Raw genomic sequence first — 25,018 nt, 5'->3', positions numbered from 1 at the left:
GCACTTTAAAAAATTAGGTAACTTTATGTTATTAAAGGTAAAGTTTAAACAGTAATGATTTATTGGTTAATGTCAAGTTGTCATAACAAAGACATTTTGAATAATGTCAACTTTGTATTAAAAGTGTCATAATTTACCGAAAGACGCTTTATGACAACATTCATTAATATTCATGAAGGCTTATTCATGTGCATGACAGGTGTTATGTCATGTTTATGACAGTGTCATGACAGTCTTATTCACCCCCCTTCAAATAAAGTGTTACCTTATTTTTAAGTAAATAAAAATAACAATAGCTGTTGACGTGTGACTTATAAGCAAGCAAAGTCGTAAAAATTTAACAGTTCTCACCAAATGACTCGTTCACGGCAAAGAGCTGTTCAAAAGAATCAAATCTGTAGTGAATGACACATCAGTCAGGAATGGCTTCCTCTGATCATTTAAACAGAGCTGGGGAGTAACATTTACCCGAGTAACCTTTTTTTAAAAATAGTTTTAGGAGTGTTTTACTACTAGCCAATTAAAAGTAATTTTATTATTAAGTATTTTCACTATTACTTGAGTAAAATTTCTGGATTTTCTACCCCCTCAATGAAAAACAAACATGTTTTAATCAAAGATTCACCAGACACAGACACACACCTGCAGTTTTTGTTAAAATTGTATTATTTTTTTATTGAAAGAAACTGATTTGGACATTTTTTCTTTTGCCTGATTTTATTTCTTGTTACTTATATGAATTATTGTCTTTTTCGTCCTTAAAATACCTAAATTTCCATATGATTATATCATTTTTAAATATGAAATGATGGTAATTTGATCAGTTACCCAGTACTTTTTCACCAAATACCTTTTTATTTTACTTGCCTAATTTCTTGGACAGCTACTTTTTATGTTTACTTGAGTAAAAATACGTCGAAGTAGAACTACTCTTGCTTTAGTACAGTATCTTAGTTCTCTGCCCACCTCTGCAGTATTCCTGCCGTTGATTTCTTTCCACCGGTATCTTCAGTTTTTCTTTTGAGTGACCCGGTTTGATCCATTATTACTGTCCTTTGCTAAGATAGCTGTAGCGTCGCATTTCGAGCTGACGTCACAGTAAACAAACGGTCGTTTACATGCAGTACCTGGGCGGCCACTAGGGGGCGGCCGCGGTCCAAAGTTTGAGAAAGACTTCTCTAAAGAAAAAGTCAAGTCTACAGCGTCACTGCCACGTAAACTTCCCTTTACATTGAATGCAAAACATGTGGTTACATCCGAAATATTTCTGCAACACAAACAAAAAACAACATAATGTGAAGAACAGAACCAGATTGCCTGAAACAATGAGAATCTAAAGCTGTTAAAAACAAAACGTACCTGTATTGGGGAGAAACAGTGAGGGCAGGGTTTGGTGTTGGCGCTTATCCATTTGTCGCTAATATGCTTTTCGAAGGTATAAACAAACAATTTACGGCCATATTTGTTTTCTAGGAGGCGACGCTTTCTCTTGCCGCTTTTAGCATATTCCTCTATAAGTGCCTGGATCCCGTCTGGAAGAAATTAAAATAAACAAAATAAAAATAAAATATATCTTGAAACACAACTTGGACATTCAGTCTTGTCTTTAAATGGTAACGATTTATATCATATGACTGAATTTCATTTCATTTTCATTAATTTATTTCAGAGTGGTGTTTGAACTTTTTGAAACATGGGCCCAAATCCCAAAGTTGAAAGTATTTAGCAATCTGTCATATTTTTTTCCAAACTTAAATCCAAAATAATTTTATTGTGATTTTTAAAAAAAAATCAGAATTAAACATGCAATAGTTTTTGTCTTAATAAAAGGACCAACATTTTGGATATTTGTTTTCAGTTTATTTGGTCTAGAAAAACATTTAGATTATTTCCAGTAATAAAAACCCTGGTATTAACCAAATTCAATAAAATAAAATGTAGTTTTTTTTTTTTTAGTAAAGAGTCAGATATTTATAGCCCTACTTACTTAATTTGACTTAAAATAACACACAGCTATAACAGACAGTGCACACAGACTTTTTCTGTATAAATTTGTCATGCATTGTTCCAAGTGCCATTAATGGCCCACAGGCCACAGTTTGGACACCCCTGGTTTAAGGTAAATGGTTTCCTCAAATCGTTTAAGTTCAACCAAATCATCAGGTTTTCCAGATGCACAGAGTTTTTTGTTTTTTTTTTCACAGGAAGAATTTATATTTCCATGTACCTCCTGTCTTTGGTAAAGCAATCAGCAGATCTTCACTCTTCGCTGTAGATAAGTCAGGTTCTTCATAGCACTTGCTTCTTCCATGGTACGTGTTTTTGCAGTCTACACAGAAAGCAAAGCTGCAGACAGAGCACATCGCTGCAGGGCTGGACTTCTCCAGAAGCACAGCAGAACCGCAAGTCGGCCGAGGACAATACATGATGTCTAAAAATGAAAAATAAAAAATGAGAGATGAGCATCTGTAGTTTTCCTGACACTGAAATGTATCTGAATTTTTATCTCTGATAGAGCCAATTAAAAGTGACCTCTAATGCTTCTTGAACAGGATAGGATAGCTTATACAAAACATGTTCATTAAATTTTTTGCACAATAACTCAACGTTTATACTTGCATGTAAAAACAGATGCACCATTACACAACCGTACATCTTTGAAAAGCAGAAGTGAAACCTCCTTCACAACCAACAACAATGCAGCTAGAGGTTACTGGATTTTAAGTCAATGGGAAACTCTTGTTTTCCAACAGCCATTGTACAGCATATACAGCAGTAAAACCAGCTGACCAAATGTGCTGGAGCTCAGCTTGGGTTGCTAGGTAACGGGTGGAACTCTGCTATGGTTGCTAGGTAACGGGGGTGGAACGTGTGCCTGGTGATCTGTGACGTTACATTCAGGAGGTTTTAGAAATGGCTCATTTTCCAGACACCAAAAACATGACCTTATTGTCAGAAAACTTCTGGCTGTTTTGTATTTAAACATTTAGATTGTTTTCAGAAGCAGTTCAAACCTAAATGGAAGCACAAAAACATCCAAGATGTGTGTTTTGCATAATAGGTCTCCATTACATATAGGCATACCAGGCATGTCGCCCAGGGTAGACTGTAGCAGAAGATGGTCATATCTGTGAAAGAGCTCCTCTCCTACAAGACTTTTCACCTGAAGGAGGCATTAGAGACGCACAGAAGGGGAAAAAGTGAGGATAAAACTCTATGTATGTATGAGATTTATGTAATTATTTTCACCAAAACATACAAAAAGGAAGAAAAACACTGTAAATGTATGGCTCATTATAGCTATTGAAATATAAAAAAAAAATAATGAAAACTTTATACTTTGTTGCATTAACGTTTCTACTACATATATATATATATATATATATATATATATATATATATATATATATATATATATATATATATATAATATATATATATTTAGATATTAGTTGAAACTATCACTATCATTGTTGTGACAGTGTGGTGTGATACAAGTTTAGCTCCTCTGCCTTCTCCCAATGCTAACTAGAAACAACGAAAGAACCAATCAGAGCTAGAAGGCGGGTCTTAGTGCTGCCAATCACAATGTGGAGTGGTTTTGCTCAAGCAGCTAGCATAGCATGTTGTGAATAGTAATGGTGGAGCTAATGTTAGAATAGCCACTGATCATGGCCGATAAATGGTTTCCTGTAACAGTAAGTTGTTTCTCCACCATTAGCACATTTAGCAGTGAGTACATTAGGATGACTGACCTCGCTAAGACCCGCCTCCTGGCTCTGATTGGCTATTTTTGGTCAAGCGCTGTATCCAATGATACATGTTGTATCATTGGAACATGGTGAAAATCAACATTGTTGAAGTTAGCGCTGTAGGTTAGCTTCCACTAGGTATCACCATAGTGGAAGCGTTAGGGGAGCTGATGTTTATGGTTAGCGCTTTAGCATTAGCTTCCACTAACTGTAGCTTTAAGAATCTTCTGAATTGATTGTATGATTGCCTTTTTATGTCGGTGGGTCTCAAAATGCGGCGTACCTGTGCAGGCGTCGGCGTGGCAGAGCAGTCTACCTGAGGACAGGTAACGCCACGGACGTTCCCCTCCGTAATCTGTGCTTTCCAGAACTCGTCGAGACAGACCCGGCAGAAGATGTGGCCGCACTCGTACAGCTGAACGCACTCGGACCCGAGCCGGCTCGAGAAGCACACGCCGCAGTCAAACGGCGTGGCGGCAAACACCTTTTCTTTCTGCTCTGCATCGTGGATCAAAATCTGGGACAGGAGAATCTGAGACGCAGTCAAAGAGACACCAGAGTCACTTTGGTCTTCGTTTGGAGGGACGACTTCCTGTCCGGCCGGAACAGACGCAGGAAGTTCAGATCTGTCTGCAGCTGAGGAAGAATCGATCTGCTCAGAAGGAAGCTCCAGCAGATTGTGGATGTCCAGGTGCTTCAGGGCTTCCTCTCTCAGAAACTGGATCCAGGAGAAGAGCACCACAGCGCCCCCAGTGGCCTGGTAGAGATCTGTGAGCCGATCACTCAGGGAAGTTAGCTGAGACAGAGAAACAAAAAATAATTTAATCCATGGTTTGGAGGGATTTTACGACGGCGTATTAAGGCCGTTATAGATAGAAAAGAAGGGAATAAATTTCTGCCAAAAAACTCTTCCGTCGTTAATTTTTTTCAGATTAATCTCAGAATTTCGATAATTCAAGTATTTGCTAGAAACAACTCAGAAGTGTTTAGATTAATCTCTGAAATTTTTTAGAAAAAAACATAAGATTTTGATTATCTTCGACATTTAAAACTAAATTTCCGCCTTGTTTCTAATCGCAACTGAGTCTCAAAAGTCAAAGATTTTTCAAAATGTTCAAGATTAATCTAAAACTTGCAGAATTTTTCACTGAAAATTAATTCATTTTTTAAATCAACAATAATCCTAATCCACCGGCGTAGTATTTTCAGTTCTTAGAGGTTTGCATATATTTTCCTCTTTTCTTGTAGGTTCATTTTCAGTGTGGACTTTGACTGGATGCAGAAAATGCTGACTAGGAATAAATTTCACACCCTCGTTTTTGGCGCCCCTGTAGCGCAGCGCCCCTCCCTATACGTCACATATAGTGGATACCTTTTTATTTGTTGTGTGACTGATCCCCAGCACATTGTTTCAGAAGTTTTTCCACCATTGTCATTTATTTATTACCTGCGGGTGTGTCAGCCAGCTGCAGGTCAGAGTGAAGGAGGGAGGGGCAGAGGACGGGTAATCTCCAGGAAGTTCAAAGGTCAGAAGCAGCGGTGGAAGGAAAGAGACGTCATACTGCCTTATTGTTCCACCTAGTCGGAAGAAAAAATAACAATTTAAAGACACTAATATTTACCTATTATGTAAACAGTCATGTCTGGTTTTATGTTTGCTTCCACAAAGATAGTTTAGAAATGTTTTAATTCTTTTCCAGACAACCCCCCCCAAGAATAATAATGTGGCATTAAAATAAATTCATTTTTTTCCTGTTTTTGAAAATGGTCAAAGATCCCTTAGTCATATCTCGACAGTAACTGATTAAAATGTATATTTTAAGGTTGTTTTTTATTAGATATTCTATTGTACTAGCTAACTTGAACACACCACGGAGTTAAACTGCTACCGTAAAACCCAGTGTAGAAGCGCAGCTCCACATAACATCGCCCTTCTGCCCTATTTTGCTCAGTTTTCTGAACTGTACCGTGTTTTAAGAGCACAGTGAATCCCGCTGGCAGCTCCACGGAAACTCGGAATTCTCCGGCAGACTTCGACTCATTTCGGACGAACTCTTCCGAACCAAATATGCTCTGCAGGGCGAGCAGCTCGTCTTCCTGCTCCACCAAGTCCGTATTCATGAAGTCCAGAGACGCTAAATTATTCCGCCGCTGCTCGAAATGACAGCGAAGCAGCTTAAAATGTGTTATTTAAAAAAAAAAAAAAAAAAAAAAAAAAACTTCCTTCAACCAAATGATTAAAAATGGCTACAATGTTTAAAAATGGACTTAGTTTACATGCCAGCTGTTTGCTGTGTCTCCATCAGCTTCCTGGTCCATATGAGTCCGTCCCTCTCTGGACTCGCCTTAATAAACTCCAGTCTGATGCAAGGTTCGGGAATCAGCTGTAAAAACTCCACAGCGCGTCACTGTGGAAACTCGTCCTACGTGTTATTGTTTGCTTTCTAATACAGATTAAATCACTGCAGGAACATAAAACGGCCTAATGTCATGTGCAACACAAAGTTTATTCATTGTTTTACTTTTACTTTAATTAATTAGGAATGGGGACAAAAAAACATCCAGTAGTTTTTACTTAAGCGACATTTTCCATATTTTAGCTCTAAGCTGTTCAGTGATTTATAATCCATTAGGCCGTTTTATGTTCCTGCAGTGATTTAATCTGTATTAGAAAGCAAACAATAACACGTGGGACGAGTTTCCACAGTGACGCGCTGTGGAGTTTTTACAGCTGATTCCCGAACCTTGCATCAGACTGGAGTTTATTAAGGCGAGTCCAGAGAGGGACGGACTCATATGGACCAGGAAGCTGATGGAGACACAGCAAACAGCTGGCATGTAGACTAAGTCCATTTTTAAACATTGTTGCCATTTTTAATCATTTGGTTGAAGGAAGTTTTTTTTTTTTTTTTTTTTTTTTTAAATAACACATTTTAAGCTGCTTCGCTGTCATTTTGAGCAGCGGCGGAATAATTTAGCGTCTCTGGACTTCATGAATACGGACTTGGTGGAGCAGGAAGACGAGCTGCTCGCCCTGCAGAGCATATTTGGTTCGGAAGAGTTAGTCCGAAATGAGTCGAAGTCTGCCGGAGAATTCCGAGTTTCCGTGGAGCTGCCAGCGGGATTCACTGTGCTCTTAAAACACGGTACAGTTCAGAAAACTGAGCAAAATAGGGCAGAAGGGCGATGTTATGTGGAGCTGCGCTTCTACACTGGCTTTTACGGTAGCAGTTTAACTCCGTGGTGTGTTCAAGTTAGCTAGTACAATAGAATATCTAATAAAAAACAACCTTAAAATATACATTTTAATCAGTTACTGTCGAGATATGACTAAGGGATCTTTGACCATTTTCAAAAACAGGAAAAAAATGAATTTATTTTAATGCCACATTATTATTCTTGGGGGGGGTTGTCTGGAAAAGAATTAAAACATTTCTAAACTATCTTTGTGGAAGCAAACATAAAACCAGACATGACTGTTTACATAATAGGTAAATATTAGTGTCTTTAAATTGTTATTTTTTCTTCCGACTAGGTGGAACAATAAGGCAGTATGACGTCTCTTTCCTTCCACCGCTGCTTCTGACCTTTGAACTTCCTGGAGATTACCCGTCCTCTGCCCCTCCCTCCTTCACTCTGACCTGCAGCTGGCTGACACACCCGCAGGTAATAAATAAATGACAATGGTGGAAAAACTTCTGAAACAATGTGCTGGGGATCAGTCACACAACAAATAAAAAGGTATCCACTATATGTGACGTATAGGGAGGGGCGCTGCGCTACAGGGGCGCCAAAAACGAGGGTGTGAAATTTATTCCTAGTCAGCATTTTCTGCATCCAGTCAAAGTCCACACTGAAAATGAACCTACAAGAAAAGAGGAAAATATATGCAAACCTCTAAGAACTGAAAATACTACGCCGGTGGATTAGGATTATTGTTGATTTAAAAAATGAATTAATTTTCAGTGAAAAATTCTGCAAGTTTTAGATTAATCTTGAACATTTTGAAAAATCTTTGACTTTTGAGACTCAGTTGCGATTAGAAACAAGGCGGAAATTTAGTTTTAAATGTCGAAGATAATCAAAATCTTATGTTTTTTTCTAAAAAATTTCAGAGATTAATCTAAACACTTCTGAGTTGTTTCTAGCAAATACTTGAATTATCGAAATTCTGAGATTAATCTGAAAAAAATTAACGACGGAAGAGTTTTTTGGCAGAAATTTATTCCCTTCTTTTCTATCTATAACGGCCTTAATACGCCGTCGTAAAATCCCTCCAAACCATGGATTAAATTATTTTTTGTTTCTCTGTCTCAGCTAACTTCCCTGAGTGATCGGCTCACAGATCTCTACCAGGCCACTGGGGGCGCTGTGGTGCTCTTCTCCTGGATCCAGTTTCTGAGAGAGGAAGCCCTGAAGCACCTGGACATCCACAATCTGCTGGAGCTTCCTTCTGAGCAGATCGATTCTTCCTCAGCTGCAGACAGATCTGAACTTCCTGCGTCTGTTCCGGCCGGACAGGAAGTCGTCCCTCCAAACGAAGACCAAAGTGACTCTGGTGTCTCTTTGACTGCGTCTCAGATTCTCCTGTCCCAGATTTTGATCCACGATGCAGAGCAGAAAGAAAAGGTGTTTGCCGCCACGCCGTTTGACTGCGGCGTGTGCTTCTCGAGCCGGCTCGGGTCCGAGTGCGTTCAGCTGTACGAGTGCGGCCACATCTTCTGCCGGGTCTGTCTCGACGAGTTCTGGAAAGCACAGATTACGGAGGGGAACGTCCGTGGCGTTACCTGTCCTCAGGTAGACTGCTCTGCCACGCCGACGCCTGCACAGGTACGCCGCATTTTGAGACGCTCTGATAAAATCGATTCAAAAAATGCTGCAGTTAGTGGAAGCTAACGTTAAAGCGCTAACCATAAACATTAGCTCCACTAACACAGCATACCAAGATGGTACCTAGTGGAAGCTAACGCTACAGCGCTAACTACCCTTAGCATTTACAACTTGCTATGCTAGCTGCTTGACCAAAGCCATATCAGATTGTGATTGACTAAGACTTGCCTCTTGGCTCTGATTGGTTGGTTTTAGTTAAGAGTTGGGGGAAGGCAGAGGCTCTCAGTTGTTGTTTTGTACAGATTATCTGTCTCATGCTAAACTGTCACAACATAGACACATTCAACATATATGGGGAAAAAATTCTAAAAGTTACATACTTTAAAAATATTTAAAAAATTCTTTAAATTACATATTTAATAGCTATAATGAGCCATAAACTTAAAATATTTTTGTTCTGTTATGTTTGTTTTGGTGAAAATAAATATATTCATCGTATACATTTCAATTACTTCTGTTCTTCCTAGAATTTTATTCTCACCTTTTTCCTTCTGTGCGTCTCTAATGCCTCCTTCAGGTGAAAAGTCTTGTAGGAGAGGAGCTCTTTCACAGATATGATCGTCTTCTCCTACAGTCTACCCTGGACTTCATGCCTGGTATGCCTTTCTATAATAGAGACCTATTATGCAAAACACACTGTGTACACTTTTTTTTTTTTTTACCTTTTTGCGTTTCATTTTCTGCTTCTAAAAGCAGCAAAACTGCTTTTAAAAAAATAGAAATAATAAAAAGCATCTTGCCATTTTCTGGCAATAAGTTCGAGTTTTTGGTGTCTGGAAAATGAGCTGTTTCAAAGCAGCTTTTGAATGTAATGTCACAAATCAGCAGACACATTCCACAAGCACTCTGCCGTTACCTAGCAACCACAGCAGAGGTCTGCCTGTTACCTAGCAACCACAGCAGAGGTCTGCCTGTTACCTAGCAACCACAGCAGAGCTTCAGCAAGTTTGGTTTGCTGGTTTTACCATGTACAGTGGCAGCTGGAAGAGTTTTGTTGGTGACTTAAATATACAATCCACTTGCTGCATTCTTGTTTATCATCTGTACCATTTCCCGAACCTGTTCAAGGAAGTATAATGGGTCACATTTCACTACATCTGACAGATAAGAACACAGATACATTTCAGAGTTAAATGAAAACTACATCATGAATGTTTTTACTTTTAGACATCACGTATTGTCCTCGGCTCACTTGCGGTTCTGCTGTGATTCTGGAGAAGTCCAGCCTTGCAGCAATGTGCTCTGTCTGCAGCTTTGCTTTCTGCGCAAACTGCAACAAAACATACCATGGAACAAGCAAATGCTACGAAGAACCTAAAGAACCTCACAAACCTGAAGAGACGAGTGAAGATCTACTGATAAAACCACCACAGACGGATGGTACAATTTACATTCTTACTGTTTAAAAATAATTTGTTAATTTATACTTTATCAAGTTTGTGTTCTAATTGCGTAATATGACACTTGTGGAATGACTCATAAATTGTCGTTTACAATTTGGTGAAAAATGTTCAATGATGGAAAAGATGGATGTTTCATGTATTCGCTGCTGATGGCGGAGAAACAACTTACCGTTACAGAAAAACTGTTTATCCACCGTTATCGGTGGCTACGCTAACAAGCATTAGCATTCCCAGCAGGCCGCAATGAGACCCCGGATATTTTCTATTTTTTCTTCTTTTTTTACCAGAGGGGATGAGGGCGCTTATGGATGATTATTCCACTGGTAGCAAGGAGCGGCTTCACCTCCTGGAGAGAAGATATGGCCGCCAAACGCTTCTACATACCGTTGAGAAGCATGTTAGCGACAAATGGATAACAGTTAATACTAAACCCTGTCCTCACTGCTTTTCCCCAATACAGGTACGTTCTGTTACAACGGCTTAAAGGTTACTTTCTAACTAACTGCGTTTTCTTTATAAATGTTCGCAAATACATGTCAATATTCTGCTAAAGTCGAAAAAACACAATTTCACTACGGTGTTTCCATTACATACAAAATGAAATTAAAATCACGCGTGAATAAGCTTGTTCACGCGGTAAGTCATTACAAAACATGGCGCCGATGTACGTAAACTGTTACCAGAAGAGACGTCGGCGGCTTACGCCGATTTTGGGGAAACTGTAGTCTCCCATTTTACAAAAGCGCCATGGATTCAACACGTTCATATGGCACAGCCTTTTATGAACTGTGCAGCCAGCCAGCTGTCCGAGAAAAGAGAGAAATAAAAAAAAAAACTACAAACAACGAGGAAGACTCCGTCCTGTTGTCGTCTTTGTGGTTTCCGTAGTAACATGCGGTTGTTGATCAAGTCACTCGTCAGATGCGACGATATTTCCATTGCAGTTTACGGCTGAAAAACCACCTCATCCCAAAATGCAAAAACTTTTATCCCTCCTAAATTGCCGTGTTTCTATTCAGCGAATTTATTTTCGTAATTTCAATTTGCGCAGTTGTATGGTTAATGGAAACGCAGCTAGTATTTCATGCAACCCATTTTCTCCAAATGTAATGTAATATTGTTTGTGTTGCAGAAGGAAGGCGGATGCAGCATTCTGCTTTGCGCTCATTGTCGCCGGCGGTTTGACTGGAATCTGGGGCCCTTTTAGGATCTTAAGAAATGCTCTTCAAGTCTATTTATGCATATTTCAAAATATTATACTACAGTGATTATACTATTAGTTATACTGGATTAAATTTAGGCGATTATTTTTTTTGTGTATTACTCAGATGATTAATCAGTTAATCAGATTTTTCAAAATTGTCCCATTCTGCAGATTTTTTTATTCAACCATCTTTTTTTGTACAATATTTGAAATACATTAAAAGATGCAAATAAACAAAAAATTAAATTCCTTCTTTAAATAATAAAATAAAAATATTTTGCCTAAATTGCAGTAACTAGGTCAGTCACAATAACAATCTTAGCTGGATGATAAATTGTCCTAGAAGTTATTGCAATAAACGATAATATTGTTGACACCATACCATAACTGGATAGCAAATGTGCTTTATACAGAATTTGAACCAGGTGAAGCTAAAACTGTCACGTGACCCAGTTTTAGCTCAAATTCTGTAAAAAAAACTTCTTAGTAAGTACTTTTGTTATCCAATTATTGATTAGTTTATCCAAACAAAACAATAAACTGATCAGCCATACACTATATTTATGTTAAGCCAAGCAGAAAGAGTTGGGTTTTTCACATATTGATGTTAAAAGTATTATTTAGCTGCAGATGCATCCTTTGCTCCAAATGATTAAGCGTTCACTGAAGGAATAATATGTTACTGATTTGTAGGCAATATGTATTATATTTTTTTAAAAAAAGAATTCAGTTATTTATTTCCATCTTTTAATGTTTTTCTATTGTATAAGAAAGTTAATTGCCTTGATCAGCAGAATGTGGCAATTTTTTTAGCTGATTGTCCGAATAATTGATCACTAAAATAATCGTCAGTTGATCCCTTGAGTCAATAATAAACTAATCATCAATAAAGTTTAAACAGAAAAATAAGTTTAAATTTACTGCAAATATTTTCTTATCCATTTATAAAAATTTACATCCACGTTTATATTTATTTATAACTTTTACAGTCTGTGAAGTCTGAGTTTTTATTTCAGAGAGCATCATTTAATCCACTATTGCCTATAAGAAAACAATGTTAAAAAATTTAATTTTTTATTTGAAACCATGAATAAATGTAAAAAAAAAATTATCACAATAGGAAATATTTAAGTGCACCACTTATACCCCAACGCCTCTGCAGACATAATAAAATTCCCTAAATTCCCAACATTTAACAGAAATTTATAACAGAGGTGAAACAAAACTACATCAAGATCAACATGTATTAAAAAATAAAACAAATACAAAAATGGCTTAGTCCTGAGATTTCTGTGTATTTCTTTGGTTTGACATTTTTAAAATTATGGAAAATAAATCAAAGAAGGAAGACATGTATGATCTACATGTCTTCAGACAGACAGATCATAAAATAGTTCTTACTAAGAGAACTGTTGTTAATGGCACAACTGCATTTAAGTTCAAATTACTTTAATTTAAAAATAACAGCTACTTTTCAAAGCATTTAAACCCGTCAGATGAGACTGTAGTTTTCCTTCAGGTAGATCTGGTTCGCCATGGCCTGCTGCGCCTTGGTCAGAGGTTTGGGCGGTTCCGGCTTGTATCTTATGATGGTTACGGTTTTCGGTTTGCGCGGTTTAAACGAAGATCTCTTCCGATGGGCATCGAGATAGGCTGCATTTAAAGAAAAAGAAAGACAAGTCAAAAACACTACTCACCTGAACAATAATACATATTTTACATTATTTATTAATCCAATATTGACATTTTAGTCAGGCTGGGTGAAATAGCTCCAATTTTTTTCATACCACGTGATTTTAATCTATTTCTTTTCCCAAAAACAAAATTACAAATGGCAGAAAATATTTTCTAAAAGTGCCTTTTATTTCAATCATTCCTTTCTGTGTAGAATATAACATTAGCAGAATACAGCTGCAATTTTACCAGGTCTTAAAATTATAAGAAAAAAGTGTTTTTTTTTGGTTTTTTTAACTTTCTTGCCTTTAAATATAACAACAGGAAATTAACTGACAACAGAAAAAATAGGGGGAAAAACCCAAATGTGTTGAGTTTGGGCTCAGTAAACAGGTAGCAAAACAAACGAGATACATAAAAAACAATTTTAATGAGAAAAAAAAGATTTAATTAACTTTTTTTATTTTTGATGTTGGAGTTCTCATAAATTTACTACTTCATTCTCCTTATATTATGACTTTATTCTAGTAATAAGATTTTATTCTAAAAATAATAATAATAAAGCCTGATCCTTATGTTTTGTTGTAGAGTTGACCCAAATTCAAAGTCCAATTGAATAAAAGCTGTATAAATGCTTGTCAACCAAGATGGCCGCCCTGGGCGTGCTGACATGTCTTGTAACTATGGAAACCCAAGAAGCACATTGGTGACAAAAAAAAAAAAATCCAGATTTTCCAAAAATTAAATCTCCAAAAACCATAAATGTGACGTCTCACACAGTCCAACATGTTAGTAGTATTTTCTTATTAGTTTCTAAGCCCAATTTAATTAAACTTCTTCTCCTCAGGGTGTCCATGTCCTAAATTTCATATTCTATGTAGGTTTACTGCGGTTATGTTGATATCTGTGGATTCTCACCTGCCATCTGGAGACACTCCTCCTTGTGATTTTCATCCCAGGATTTCATTTTGCAGGACTTGGAGCAGAAGTACACCCTCTGGCAACGGCCACAAATCGCCAGCTTCACAAGCACAGAGCGGCCGCAGTGATAGCAGAACTTTAACACCGGCGGCCTGAGGAAGGATTTACAGTCGCGGGGTTTGAGAAGTGCAGTGTGAAAGGCGGATTGAAGAGGAAGGATATAAAAATAGTGTGTACCTCGGAGGCTTGGGTGGCGTTTTTCCTGAGGCGGTACGCTTGCCTGGGGTCTCGTCCTCTGGAGCTGTGGGTGTTATTAGTGTTTAATTAGTCACTATTACAACTAAAAAACCCTCATACATGCCACACAAGTCAAGTTATCATTAGAAATGATAACAACCTATGACTCTGTGTGTGTGTGTGTGGACATCTGAATATTTAAAGGGGACATATTATGTCAAATAAGAGCATATACACAAAGTCCAGGACTTACAGAATTATATTCTGACATCAGAACATTGGAAAAGTTTGCATAAACCTAAAAATATATCTAGCACTGAATCAATTAATCACATTAATTGTAAATAATAAACTAACTTAGTCATCCATTAATCATTAGAGTATCCAGACTCAAAAATCTGCTGAAAGAATAACATACGCAGAGCAATAATTAAGCCAAAATTGTACAAAAAATATATACATTTTGCATTACAGACAAAAAAAACCTTTGCCTGAAAGTATGTTCTACCCAGAACTTCTCAAGTAGCAGTTTTAGATCAACCTAGTTATTATAATAATTAACTGATTAATCTACTAACTCTTAATCTACTACTTACTTAATCCACTTACTCTTAAATTACTTTACAGAAAAAAATAACTTGCATACGTTTTGCAAATAAAATGTTGCACTTACCAGTCGGTTGAAGGGATTGCTCCAGTTCTAGAGTCTTCCTCTCCTCCAGAGCAGCACTCTTCCTCAACAGATCCGCCATCAGAGTCAGAAGATGGCGCCATTTCTTTATTATAGCCCTCTCCTGCATGTTCAAGGCGTGGAAAGGAGTGCGAGCAAAACGGACATCCTACAGCATATTCAGATGGAAGCACATGCAGCAACTCAAATCACTTTTAACCTCCAGAGGCGAATTATTAGATGGTGCAACAGGGTTACCAGCTGGAAGGAGTGGTATGCAAAGTCGATAGCGGTTCCCACCCCTTCGCCCACTGGAACTTGCATCAGGATATTAGCATCAGCCTCGGCTAACATGTCAAGCTATAAAGACACATAATTTTATCTTATTACATCAGCCATACATTATTTACACTCGCTTGTCTGTTAAGGGGGAGAGCAATTTAGTTATGGAGCTAAATTGAGGCCAAAATTTTTTAAACTGAAAAAAAAAAAATCTTTTAAGTTTCAACACTTTTTTAATTCAGTTTATTTTTTTCTGTTTCAGTTTTATTTTATTTTTTACAAACTTTATGGCCCCAATTTAGCTCCATACAGGACACAATCTGGACAGATTGCAACCCATCACAGAGCAACACAAGAAAAGCTGCTTTTAAGTGAATTTTGTCTTATTTCAGCTGCACTAAGATATCTGTACTCTGAACTAGACAAAAATACTTAGTAAGGTTTTGAGTTTTTGCAGTGGATAGCTGACATATTTTAATCCTTCACTTATTCCAGGAACTTTATCACATTTTATACATTATTTCTAAACATATGGATGATTAAAAGTCTTTATTTCTATTAATTATGATGATTTTCCACTTACAGCTAATGAAATGAAATGTTTTATGTCAATAATTAATTAATATTGATTAAAAAATACTAGTTATTGGTGAAATAATCTGCAGGTGGAATAAGACATTTTAACTGATAATATGGGGAAAATGTGCTGTTCCACTAGCAGATTACTTCACCTATAACTAGTACTGTTTCATCAATATTAAGGAATTATTTACTTAAAACAAGTTCCTATATCTTGCCGAAAAATCAGTTGTGAGTTAGTTTTATCTTAGTTTGTACTAAGATATTTGCACTGGCAACTAGACCAAAAATACTTTATAGGATTTTGTGTTTTTGCAGTGTAACTCCTTATGGTGAGAAATCACAACTAAATGTAAATTTGCATTTATTTTAAAATACATCTCTACGTTTGAGTTTACCACTTTGATTCTGTTGCCACCTAAGCGGTAGTTGAAGTTGGCGAGGGCGCAGAGAGCACTGCCCACCCTCCAGCCCAGACGCAAGTTAGGATCTGCGCCTGCCTTCAAGATCTCCTCCACTGCCTGAGTGAAGACAAGAGGGCAACATGACGAGTCTTAAATTTATGCAACCGCTGCCCTGACGGAGGGGGGCGGCGGTACCTCGTCATTGCCGCTCGCTATGGCCAAGGAGAGGGGAGAGTGTCCGCTCCAGAGGAGGTCGGTGCTGGCTCCGTGGGAGAGCAGGAGCTCCACCACTTTACAGGCATTCTGCAAAACACACAAATAAAATACATTTCATATGACTAAGGATGAGTACAGCTGTGAATGTGTGAACTGTTGTCCCAGACCGAGTAGTCCCCATCTCTCTGGCAGGCTATGTGCAGGGCAGTTCGGCCCCCGTCTTTCAGATGCATGTCCTCAGTCACGTCCTCCCACTCTTTATCCACCATGAAGGCCTGAAAAGACAGAAAAATACTAACTTTACACTTTACCTCCTTTATTAAACAGGGGAGTATGTTAAAAGGTGAACGTAAACATGCACCATATCCGGTTGGTAGATCTCTTCCTGGTCACATGCCCGAGAGTCGGGTTCGGTGATAGCGTGCAAAAGCATTTCAGTGATTTGTGCACCTTCAGAACCGTGCAACGCTGCAGCAACATGGAGGGGATAAAACCCTTTATTCTACAGAAAGGAAGAAAAAACCCGGCATGTTGGAGGGAATCAAGTCTGAGATAAACTACAAATTACTTAAAGTATATGATCTACTATTACACTCCAAATTAAATTAATCGTTAGTAACATAATCTCACGAGGGCTGAAATGATTAATCAGATTAATTGTGATTAATCGATTATTGAAATAATCGTCAGCCAATTTGGTAATTGATTAATGCTAATTACATTAGCAGCTAACTGTGCTAAAGTAATTAAGCCAGGACTGTAAAATAAAATATACATTATATGTTTAAGACAAAAAAAATCAACAAAATCAAAGTTTTCCTTAATTCTGCATTTTTCATGATGTTGTTTCTGTTCTTTTCTGTGCGTGTTCATGTGTAGTGTGGAATGCCACTTCTATAGCTTGAAAAATCCCTACCTACTGTTTTACAAAGATTTTCGAGTTTAAAAAATATATATATATATTTTTAACAAAGACTTTATTTTATTAGTTCTGCATTCAAATTCAATAATTAGCACATTAAATCACAAACATCAATTTCCAGTACAACCAAACAAATCAGTTGAACAAGAACATCCGAACGATTCGGTGAGCTGAAGTTCCAAGGAGTCTTTTCTCCATCAGTGGAATATAAAACACAGGCTACAAATGGACTATAAACATGAAATATGAAATAAAGGGAAGATCTTCCTCCCGTAACCTTTGCCTGCATCTTAACAGAGACATATGTTAGATATACATATAAAGAGTATACCTGTGTTTACATTTGTTTTACTTGCTACAATGTTAACTGCAAATATGTTATCAAAGGGTTCAGCCATTTCTTAAATAAATCAGTGGACATGTTTAGTTTTGCTGTTATTTTCTCCATTGTATAAACGCTCAATAGTCTCTCTTTCCATTGATTTATAGTAGGGGGTAAACGTTTATACCAACCTACTGTTATCATTTTTTTGGCTAGGTGTACAAGGATTCCAAACAAGTACCGGTTGTCTTAACTTAATAAATTACTTGGGGGTACTCCCAGAACAAAGACAAGGGGTTCCATTCAATATAAATGTGTAAAATATTTGAAATTTCCTCTCTAATTCCCTCTCAGAGCGTTTTAATCTTTGGACAATCCCAGAAGATATGAGTGTGATCTCCGACTAGTCCACACTGTCTCCAGCACAAATTTGATTTAGCTTGATCAAATTTTGAAATAATACATGGTGTTTTGAAATATCTAACGATTACTTTCCAATAAAATTCTTTCCATGTTGGACTCTTAGTCAGTTTATGTCCATTTTCACACACTTGCTCCCAGTCTTGATCCTCAATCACAACATTAATTTCGAGTTCCCACTAAAAATATATATAATTTACATAGGAGATTCCTACCTTCATTGGAAGGCGAATATCAGTACGAGCTCCACACATGAGCAATTTATGGACGACCTCAGTGTCGCCCGCCATTATGGGCAAAAACAGGACGGGCATTGGGACCCTGCAGCAGTTGGGGTCGGCTCCACGATCCAGTAACAGCTTCAGGGTTGTTAAACGAACACGGGGCCTAGCCGAGCACAAACAGGGGTTCTGCCGGTGTTAACAAGTTACATTTTAGACTTTTAAAAACATTTTTAATGTCAGCTCAAAGCAAATTTCTGAGCAAATGTAAACAAGTAGCAAAAATGAACACCGTCCAGCCAGCTGGTGATACATTTGCGCATATCCGCTATTAATAGGAAGAAAGCTAGCTCTAGCTAGCTAGCTAAAAATTAGCAGCAAGTGAGCCGTCTCCTGTCACAGGAGCACAGGACTACGATGACGCAGTACAAAAAAGGAGTACATTTCTGCCAAAAAACGTTAGAGCTTAAGCTCAGAAATTTTCTAGAAAAAAATATAAATTTCTGAGTTAGAAAAGTCAGTAATTTTAGACTTTTGAAACTGAATTTTTTTTCTCGAGAAAATGACAGAGATTAGGCTAACAATATTTGAGTTTTTTAGTGTAAATTTACTTCTGTATTTTTTCTGTCTACAATGGTCCTAAAACACTGTAGTACAGAACACAATGATGTCTGCACATCACTTGGCCTGACAGAAAAGTCCTGAAAGAACAAAAACTACATACAAGATGAAATAATCCTGCTATGGGAAAATTTAAGATCTGTGTTTAACATGTTTGTACAAAAAATTAGAGCTACTGAAAAAAAATTCTGACTTTATCTCTGAATACTGATTTTTTTTCTCTCAGAATTCTGACTTTAATCTCAGAATTCTGACCTTTTTTTTCAGAATTCTGACTTTAATCTCAGAATTTTGAGATTAAGGTAAAAATTCTGAGAAAAAAGTGGTCCTAAAACTGCAAGGCCAACTTTTTAAATACATTTTAAGGTTTTAATTTTAGACATGAGTTTAAGAGACCCTGCACAGATCACATTATCACCATTAGACCTAGAACAAAGGAGCAGCATGTGAGGGGGGAATGATCACTGACTCGATTTCCTTGAGAGTCATTTTGCGTATAATCTCCTGTGAGTCACACTGCGGGGTTCGCTTAGCTAAAGTCAGCAGCTCAGCTGACTGCTGCAGCGTCTCTTCTGATTCAGAAATGTCTCTGCTGCGGATGGAAAAGGAGGAGTCAAGGCTCTGATTCCGGGTCAGATCGTGGTCTTCGCCCTGCTGCAGACAGAATCACAGCTCTCAGAAAAACACATAGAAAACAAAGGGGGATGGGTTCAGCATGACTGTCCTGCTACCTCGGCTGGGACATCCTGCTCACTCCCCAGAGAAATGTGTTCACCCAACTCTTGAACGTTGACTTCTCTGTTTTCACTCTCGGTTAAATTCTCCACATCTCTGTTGAGCTCATCCTTTAGCTTCTCTAGCTCACTTTCCACATCCTCTCTAATACTCTGCTCGTCTCCAGATTTCTCTGTGGCATCGTAGCCTTCATCCATTCCTGTCTCTTTCCTCTCCTCCTGAAGCTGCTCAGAGTCTGCAGGGATTTCATCATTTTGACCATGTGAGACATGTACAGGCGGTTCTTCAGATGCCCTGCAAACAAAATAAATACCTTTGGGAATAAATCATTTTGTGTTTTCCTCAATCTGTTTTAGATACTTGCATGCTCGTGTATACACACACAAACACACACACTTAGCACCTGCACGAAGAGCTAAGGTTAAAGGAAATGACAATACAAGGAACTGAAATGATTCATTGTGATTAATCGTGATTAATCTGTCATTGAATTAATCGTCAACTAATTTAGTAATGAATTAATCATTAACTGGAGTATACAGACTCAAAACATTAAGGCAAAATATGCCCCAGACTCAAAGACAGTGAATCACACCTTAAATTTACATAATGGCTTAGTGATTTGTTTTGTTTTGTTCTTTGCTTTGATGGTTTTTTAATTCTTGCAAGTGCAAAGAATGATTAAACCTGAAGTAAAAAGTGAGTTATGTGCATTATTTGCAACAAGGGCTGAAATGATTAATTGTAATTAATCAATTGTTGAAATAATGGTCAACCAATTTAGTAAATGATTAATCACAAACTGAAGGATACAGATATATATATAAAAAGCAATTTTTCTGAAATTGCTTTTATATTCAGAGCAGTGTCTTTAGTCAGAGGCTTCTTCAAATTGGCCGTACTACAGACTGCTACAGGAGATCTTTTCTGCCAACAGCTGCCACCATCTACAATAACTCTGAATATTCTGAATTAATAATTAATATGAGTTACAACAACATTTAATTTCCCTTTGGGATCAATAAATTATTTTTTTAATCATTGTTGATGACAGGAGTATTTTTTATCTGCAGATCCTGGATGATAAATTGTCCCAGAAGTTATTGCAATAAACTATAATATTGTTGAGTTGAGACCATTTTCAAGTAATATAATGGTAATAATGGCAGAATAAAACAGGAGCACATTCTCAAAGATCAATAAACTTTAAATTCCATCAAAAATTTAACACTGGAACTGGAAGACATTTTAAATATCTAAAATATATAAACAAAACAACAAATAAAATGAATCACAAAGTCTCTGTAAACAAAATTGTCCCTTAAAGAAAGGGGCCAACTGAGACCAAAACACCAGACCAAAGACTTTAGTCATTCAGTTTTTGGTAAAAAGAGAGAAAAGAGAAAAACGATAAATTGTGCAAATGGAAATTATCGAGTTTGTTTTAATTTATTGTGTGATTAATTGATTTATTGCTATAGATACAAATGATCCAGGAATTCAGGTAATAAGATGTTTATTTTCTTATTTAAAATTAATAGTTTTAATGTATTTCTAATATAAAATATTCAGAAGTGGTTCAATAAGAAATCAGCAAAATGTGCCAATTATTATTTTTTATTAATCATCAGAATAATAAATAGAAGAACACTAAAATAACAGCTGCAGCCCTGGCGTATTCTCCAAACAGCTTTTAAACAGTAAACAGAAGGTTTCTACTGATGAAATATCTGTAAATCAGCATGAGGTGAACGTGTAGGTGCAGGCTTACTGCTCGGTGAGCTGGCTTGGGCTGCTTTGGTCCGTATTATTCTGATTCAGATTCAAGTCCTGGTTCTGATCCATGTCAGTAATCTGTGATTCGGTGTTCAGGTCCAGCGACTTCGATGGGTCGTCAGTCTGGTTGATCGGAGAGCTGGTCTCACCAGGCGGAGACATCGAAACCTTACGACACAAGACAGAAAAGCACAAATGGGAATGTTTTTCAAGAGCAGCATTTGTGTTTGTGGGGTTAGAATTGCTGTGACACACAGTCACAATCATCCACCTAAAAAAGAAGTAATAAATAGCTCTTATTGTCATTTTTATTATTGTCACAATAGTCCCAAAAGTCCATCTCTCCCAGCACGGCAATGCGTTGTCTTACCGGCGTGTCAGTGGGCGGCTCGATCAGAGTCGACCTCAGAGACTCAAAGGGATAGTAGAGGACGTTGCACACAGCCAGGGCGCTCATTCCTTCGTTGTTCATCTTGTCAATATCAGCACCGCCATCCAGCAGCAGGTGGATCACATCATTATTGCAGTTTACCTGACAGGTGGAGATACAAAAACATATATGAGACGATGGACCCGCTGGATGCTATCGTTCACATTAGGAAATTTCAACGCTGGACAGCAAAAAGACGATTCTTTTACATCCCATCCAGAGTAGAACGACTTTGATAACTAAATAAAACTTGAAAAATGAGCCTGGAACAAACAAATCTACTACAGTTTTCACAAGTTAAACAGATTTATGTGTTTTGTAAGGTGGAGTTTTAGGGCCATGCTAAGAAATAAAAAAATTAAATTATGGGAATAGAGTCATAGTATTATGACTTTATTCTCAAAATGTATGTTTTTTATTTTAATATAATATTTAATATCATATTGTTATATTTTCATATTATTTCAGCTTCATTTGTGTAATATTTTGGACTTTATTCTCATAATTCTATGCCTTTTTCTCACATTTTTAAAACTTTTTTCTCTTAAATATGAGAATATTTTTTGTAATATTATGAGTTTCTTTTTATATTGTTTCAACTTTACTGTCATACAAGTTTATTCTTGTAATGCTATCGCTTTATCTTCGTAAATATTACGAAGATAAACAATTTTTACTACAACTTTTACTCTCAAAATATTTTTTACTTTTTTCTCATATCATTATAACTTTATTCTCATATTATTTCAACATTATTCTTGTAAATATTACAAGAATATTTATTCACAAAATATTTTTGACTTTTTTCTCATATTACTATAACTTTATTCTCAATAATTTAAACTTCATTCTCATAGTATTGAAACTTTCTTCTCGTAATAGTACAACTTTATTCTCATAATTTATGTTTTCATTTTTTCTTAGTTTGGACCTAATACTCCGTTGTAGTTTTGTTTGGGCAAATAAGAAATTTAGTTTCTCAAATTTCGGCCCACAGTTCATTTAGATGAAATTGAAATCTCATTTTGCCACCATTGTTCTGTTTGTGCCCCTGAGGGAAAAAAAAACCCTAGACACGGCCCTGCAGAGGAGGAAAACTCAAACTGGGAGATGTTACGGTTGCAGCGATGAGCGCGGTTTGTCCTCGTGCGTCGGCTACGTCCGGGTAGACGGCGCCGTTTTGGAGGATCTGTGACACAGCGCGCAGCTCCCCTCTGAAGCTGTGCTGAATCAGCAGCTCTGAGGTGACCTCCAGAGGCCCTTTGGGGCCAAAGCTGTCCCCCTTCAGAGAGAGGACCCCTGCAACGTTCCAGTCGACAGTTTCAGCCTGCAGCCTGAAACAAACACACAGGTAGAGGTGAAACAGATGCTTCCTCTCAGTACAACGAACTTGTGAAGTCGGTTCCCACCTTCATCAAGGCTAACAAAGTTGGTGTCAAACGTTTATGCTTTAAAGGTCATCAGAGGTCATTATCAATATTTTCAAAGCAAAAGCAGCACAAAGGAAATTTTGTGCTGCATAAACAGAGTTGAGTTGATTTGGTAAATGTGAGTGAAGGCAGGGTGGTTGACCTCTAATGATCTCCTGAATCTTTTTATTATCTTTAAAATGATAGCTGCACAAACAAAAATTTTTGCTGCACTAACGTGTCACAAACATTTGACACCAATTTTGTTAGATCTGAAGAAGGTTGGGGGGCCGACTTCACTGTAATGGTCTCCAACCTGTGTTCGTGTATGTTAGCCTTCATACGGATGTGCACAGGGAACGCAGAGAGAGGATCCCTTTTGTACCCCTGGTATGGACGGGCTTCTGGCTCCCACTTTTCACCGTGAAAAACTCGATCCAACTCTCTTTTCCTTCCAGGAGGAAGCGGCAAGTGGTCGCCATCTGTGGAGTACCTCTCGATGCCGGGTGGATAGATGAAGCTTTCGTCTGATAGCAGATCTTCGTCTACGTCTGACTGAAGACGGGTTAGAAACAGACGTGACAGGACAGAAGGTAACAGAGTTTATTATGTTTTAAATGTAAGCCTGAAAGGGATATTGAAGCAAAAACATGACAGCACATACCTGAATGAAAAAATGCTCACGATGAGAGGACTGCATGAATGCAGCATAATCTGGAAAATTGAGCAGACTAAAGCCTTCTTCTAAAGAGGAGCAGAGTTTTAGCAGGCGCTGCCCGATCCACAGGCCCACATCCTGGTTCCCATCTGGATAAGTGAGAACACCTGGACCAAACCTGTGGTCACTGTGGTACAAACCCTGAATATGTGGAAGGAGAACATGCTTTTTTTTCTACAGAATTCACTTCTTTTTAAAAATAAAAAAAAAATAAATGAATGAAATAGTTAAAAAATATTGCAGGCTCACCTGAAAGATGGCTCCACCTGGGTAGATTAAACATCCATATCCTTCCTTTCTGTTTAGGTAGAACTTGCCAATGAACTTGTGACCAGAGGGCCAGCTGTACTCCCCATCGCCATGTTTGAAGTCCTTGTAGAAAAACCCCTCATAGAACTACAAAAATCAACAGGAAACTTAGAAAATGAAACACTGGCAGTTGGCGAAGCTGTAATTTCACGTTACCTCGCCGTTTTTCCAGCTGTAGCGCCCTTTTCCATGTTTGAAATCGTCTAAAAATTCGCCCTCATATTTTGACCCGTCAGGCCACTCCTGAACACCGAAGCCTTCTCGCTTCTCCTCGCCGAAGACAGCGACTCTACTGCTGCCTTCCCCCTCCGTGTCTGGGACACCTTCACTGCTTGACGGCATTTCTGCCATTGTTCCTGCTTCTTGGATTTGTTTTAATGTGATAATCAATATCTTAGACTGCAGCTAGAGATACATTTTTGTTTATCTTCGTGATAAACGTCAACTGTTGGATGTCAGATTTGAGTAGTAACTTTGCCTTCAGCGTTGGTTGACATGACAACGGTGAAGCGCGTGGAGAAAGTAACTCTTCACGCATGCGCATGTAGAAGGTCGAAAGTACACGAATTAAATTTAAGTAGTTAAATCATTTTTTTTTAATGTACCATGTAATAAATATACGTTTAATGTGTTTCATAGACAAGTTTTAAATGTCATTAAATCATAAGAAATAAACTTACATTAGCCGATGCAGATAATTATAAAATAACATAAAAATACTACTCGCTTTATTGCTTCTTGTACAATATATCTAATTAAATGTATATTTATTTTATTGCTCCTGTTTCTCCATCATCGCCGTGAAATATGGTATAAATATATACACATTCATAAACAGTAACTTTAAATCAAAACTTTCAAATAATATTGCCATGGTAGGCAGGGAGAGCCCAATAAACTAAT

The 25,018-nt window shown here is 37.5% G+C and overlaps 3 protein-coding genes across 3 annotated transcripts; 1 reads left to right on the top strand and 2 right to left on the bottom strand.

Moving 5' to 3' along the window:
• Positions 1–648: 648 nt before the first annotated feature.
• Positions 649–6,191, bottom strand: LOC106928982 (E3 ubiquitin-protein ligase RNF14-like). Its single transcript, XM_088004682.1, has 7 exons — positions 5,720–6,191; positions 5,200–5,330; positions 4,036–4,548; positions 3,085–3,163; positions 2,228–2,431; positions 1,360–1,532; positions 649–1,267 (listed from the first exon to the last, which is right to left on the bottom strand). Exons 1-7 carry the CDS (start codon positions 5,871–5,873, stop codon positions 1,205–1,207), a joined length of 1,317 nt encoding a protein of 438 aa, XP_087860808.1. The 5' UTR covers positions 5,874–6,191; the 3' UTR covers positions 649–1,204.
• Positions 6,192–6,229: 38 nt separating this feature from the next.
• On the top strand, positions 6,230–12,527 carry LOC106928984 (E3 ubiquitin-protein ligase RNF14-like). The gene is made up of 7 exons (XM_088004681.1): positions 6,230–6,898; positions 7,288–7,418; positions 8,070–8,582; positions 9,160–9,238; positions 9,810–10,022; positions 10,333–10,505; positions 11,178–12,527. The coding sequence occupies exons 1-7, from the start codon at positions 6,745–6,747 to the stop codon at positions 11,250–11,252; spliced, it is 1,338 nt and encodes a 445-aa protein (XP_087860807.1). The 5' UTR covers positions 6,230–6,744; the 3' UTR covers positions 11,253–12,527.
• A 154-nt stretch (positions 12,528–12,681) lies between these two features.
• ankmy1 (ankyrin repeat and MYND domain containing 1) lies at positions 12,682–24,543 on the bottom strand. Its single transcript, XM_088004683.1, has 19 exons — positions 24,272–24,543; positions 24,056–24,202; positions 23,753–23,947; positions 23,405–23,643; positions 22,797–23,013; positions 21,620–21,781; positions 21,245–21,417; positions 19,470–19,767; positions 19,208–19,389; positions 18,112–18,283; positions 16,594–16,734; positions 16,400–16,507; positions 16,212–16,319; positions 16,011–16,133; positions 15,010–15,111; positions 14,755–14,920; positions 14,082–14,145; positions 13,842–13,996; positions 12,682–12,902 (listed from the first exon to the last, which is right to left on the bottom strand). Exons 1-19 carry the CDS (start codon positions 24,464–24,466, stop codon positions 12,742–12,744), a joined length of 3,108 nt encoding a protein of 1,035 aa, XP_087860809.1. The 5' UTR covers positions 24,467–24,543; the 3' UTR covers positions 12,682–12,741.
• Between the last annotated feature and the right edge of the window lie 475 nt (positions 24,544–25,018).

The sequence above is a fragment of the Poecilia mexicana genome, unplaced genomic scaffold (genome assembly GCF_051168715.1).
Source record: "Poecilia mexicana isolate PSO_F unplaced genomic scaffold, ASM5116871v1 scaffold_4, whole genome shotgun sequence".
In the NCBI taxonomy this organism is placed as follows: Eukaryota; Metazoa; Chordata; class Actinopteri; order Cyprinodontiformes; family Poeciliidae; genus Poecilia; species Poecilia mexicana.
This window is presented reverse-complemented; position numbering and strand designations above follow the sequence as displayed.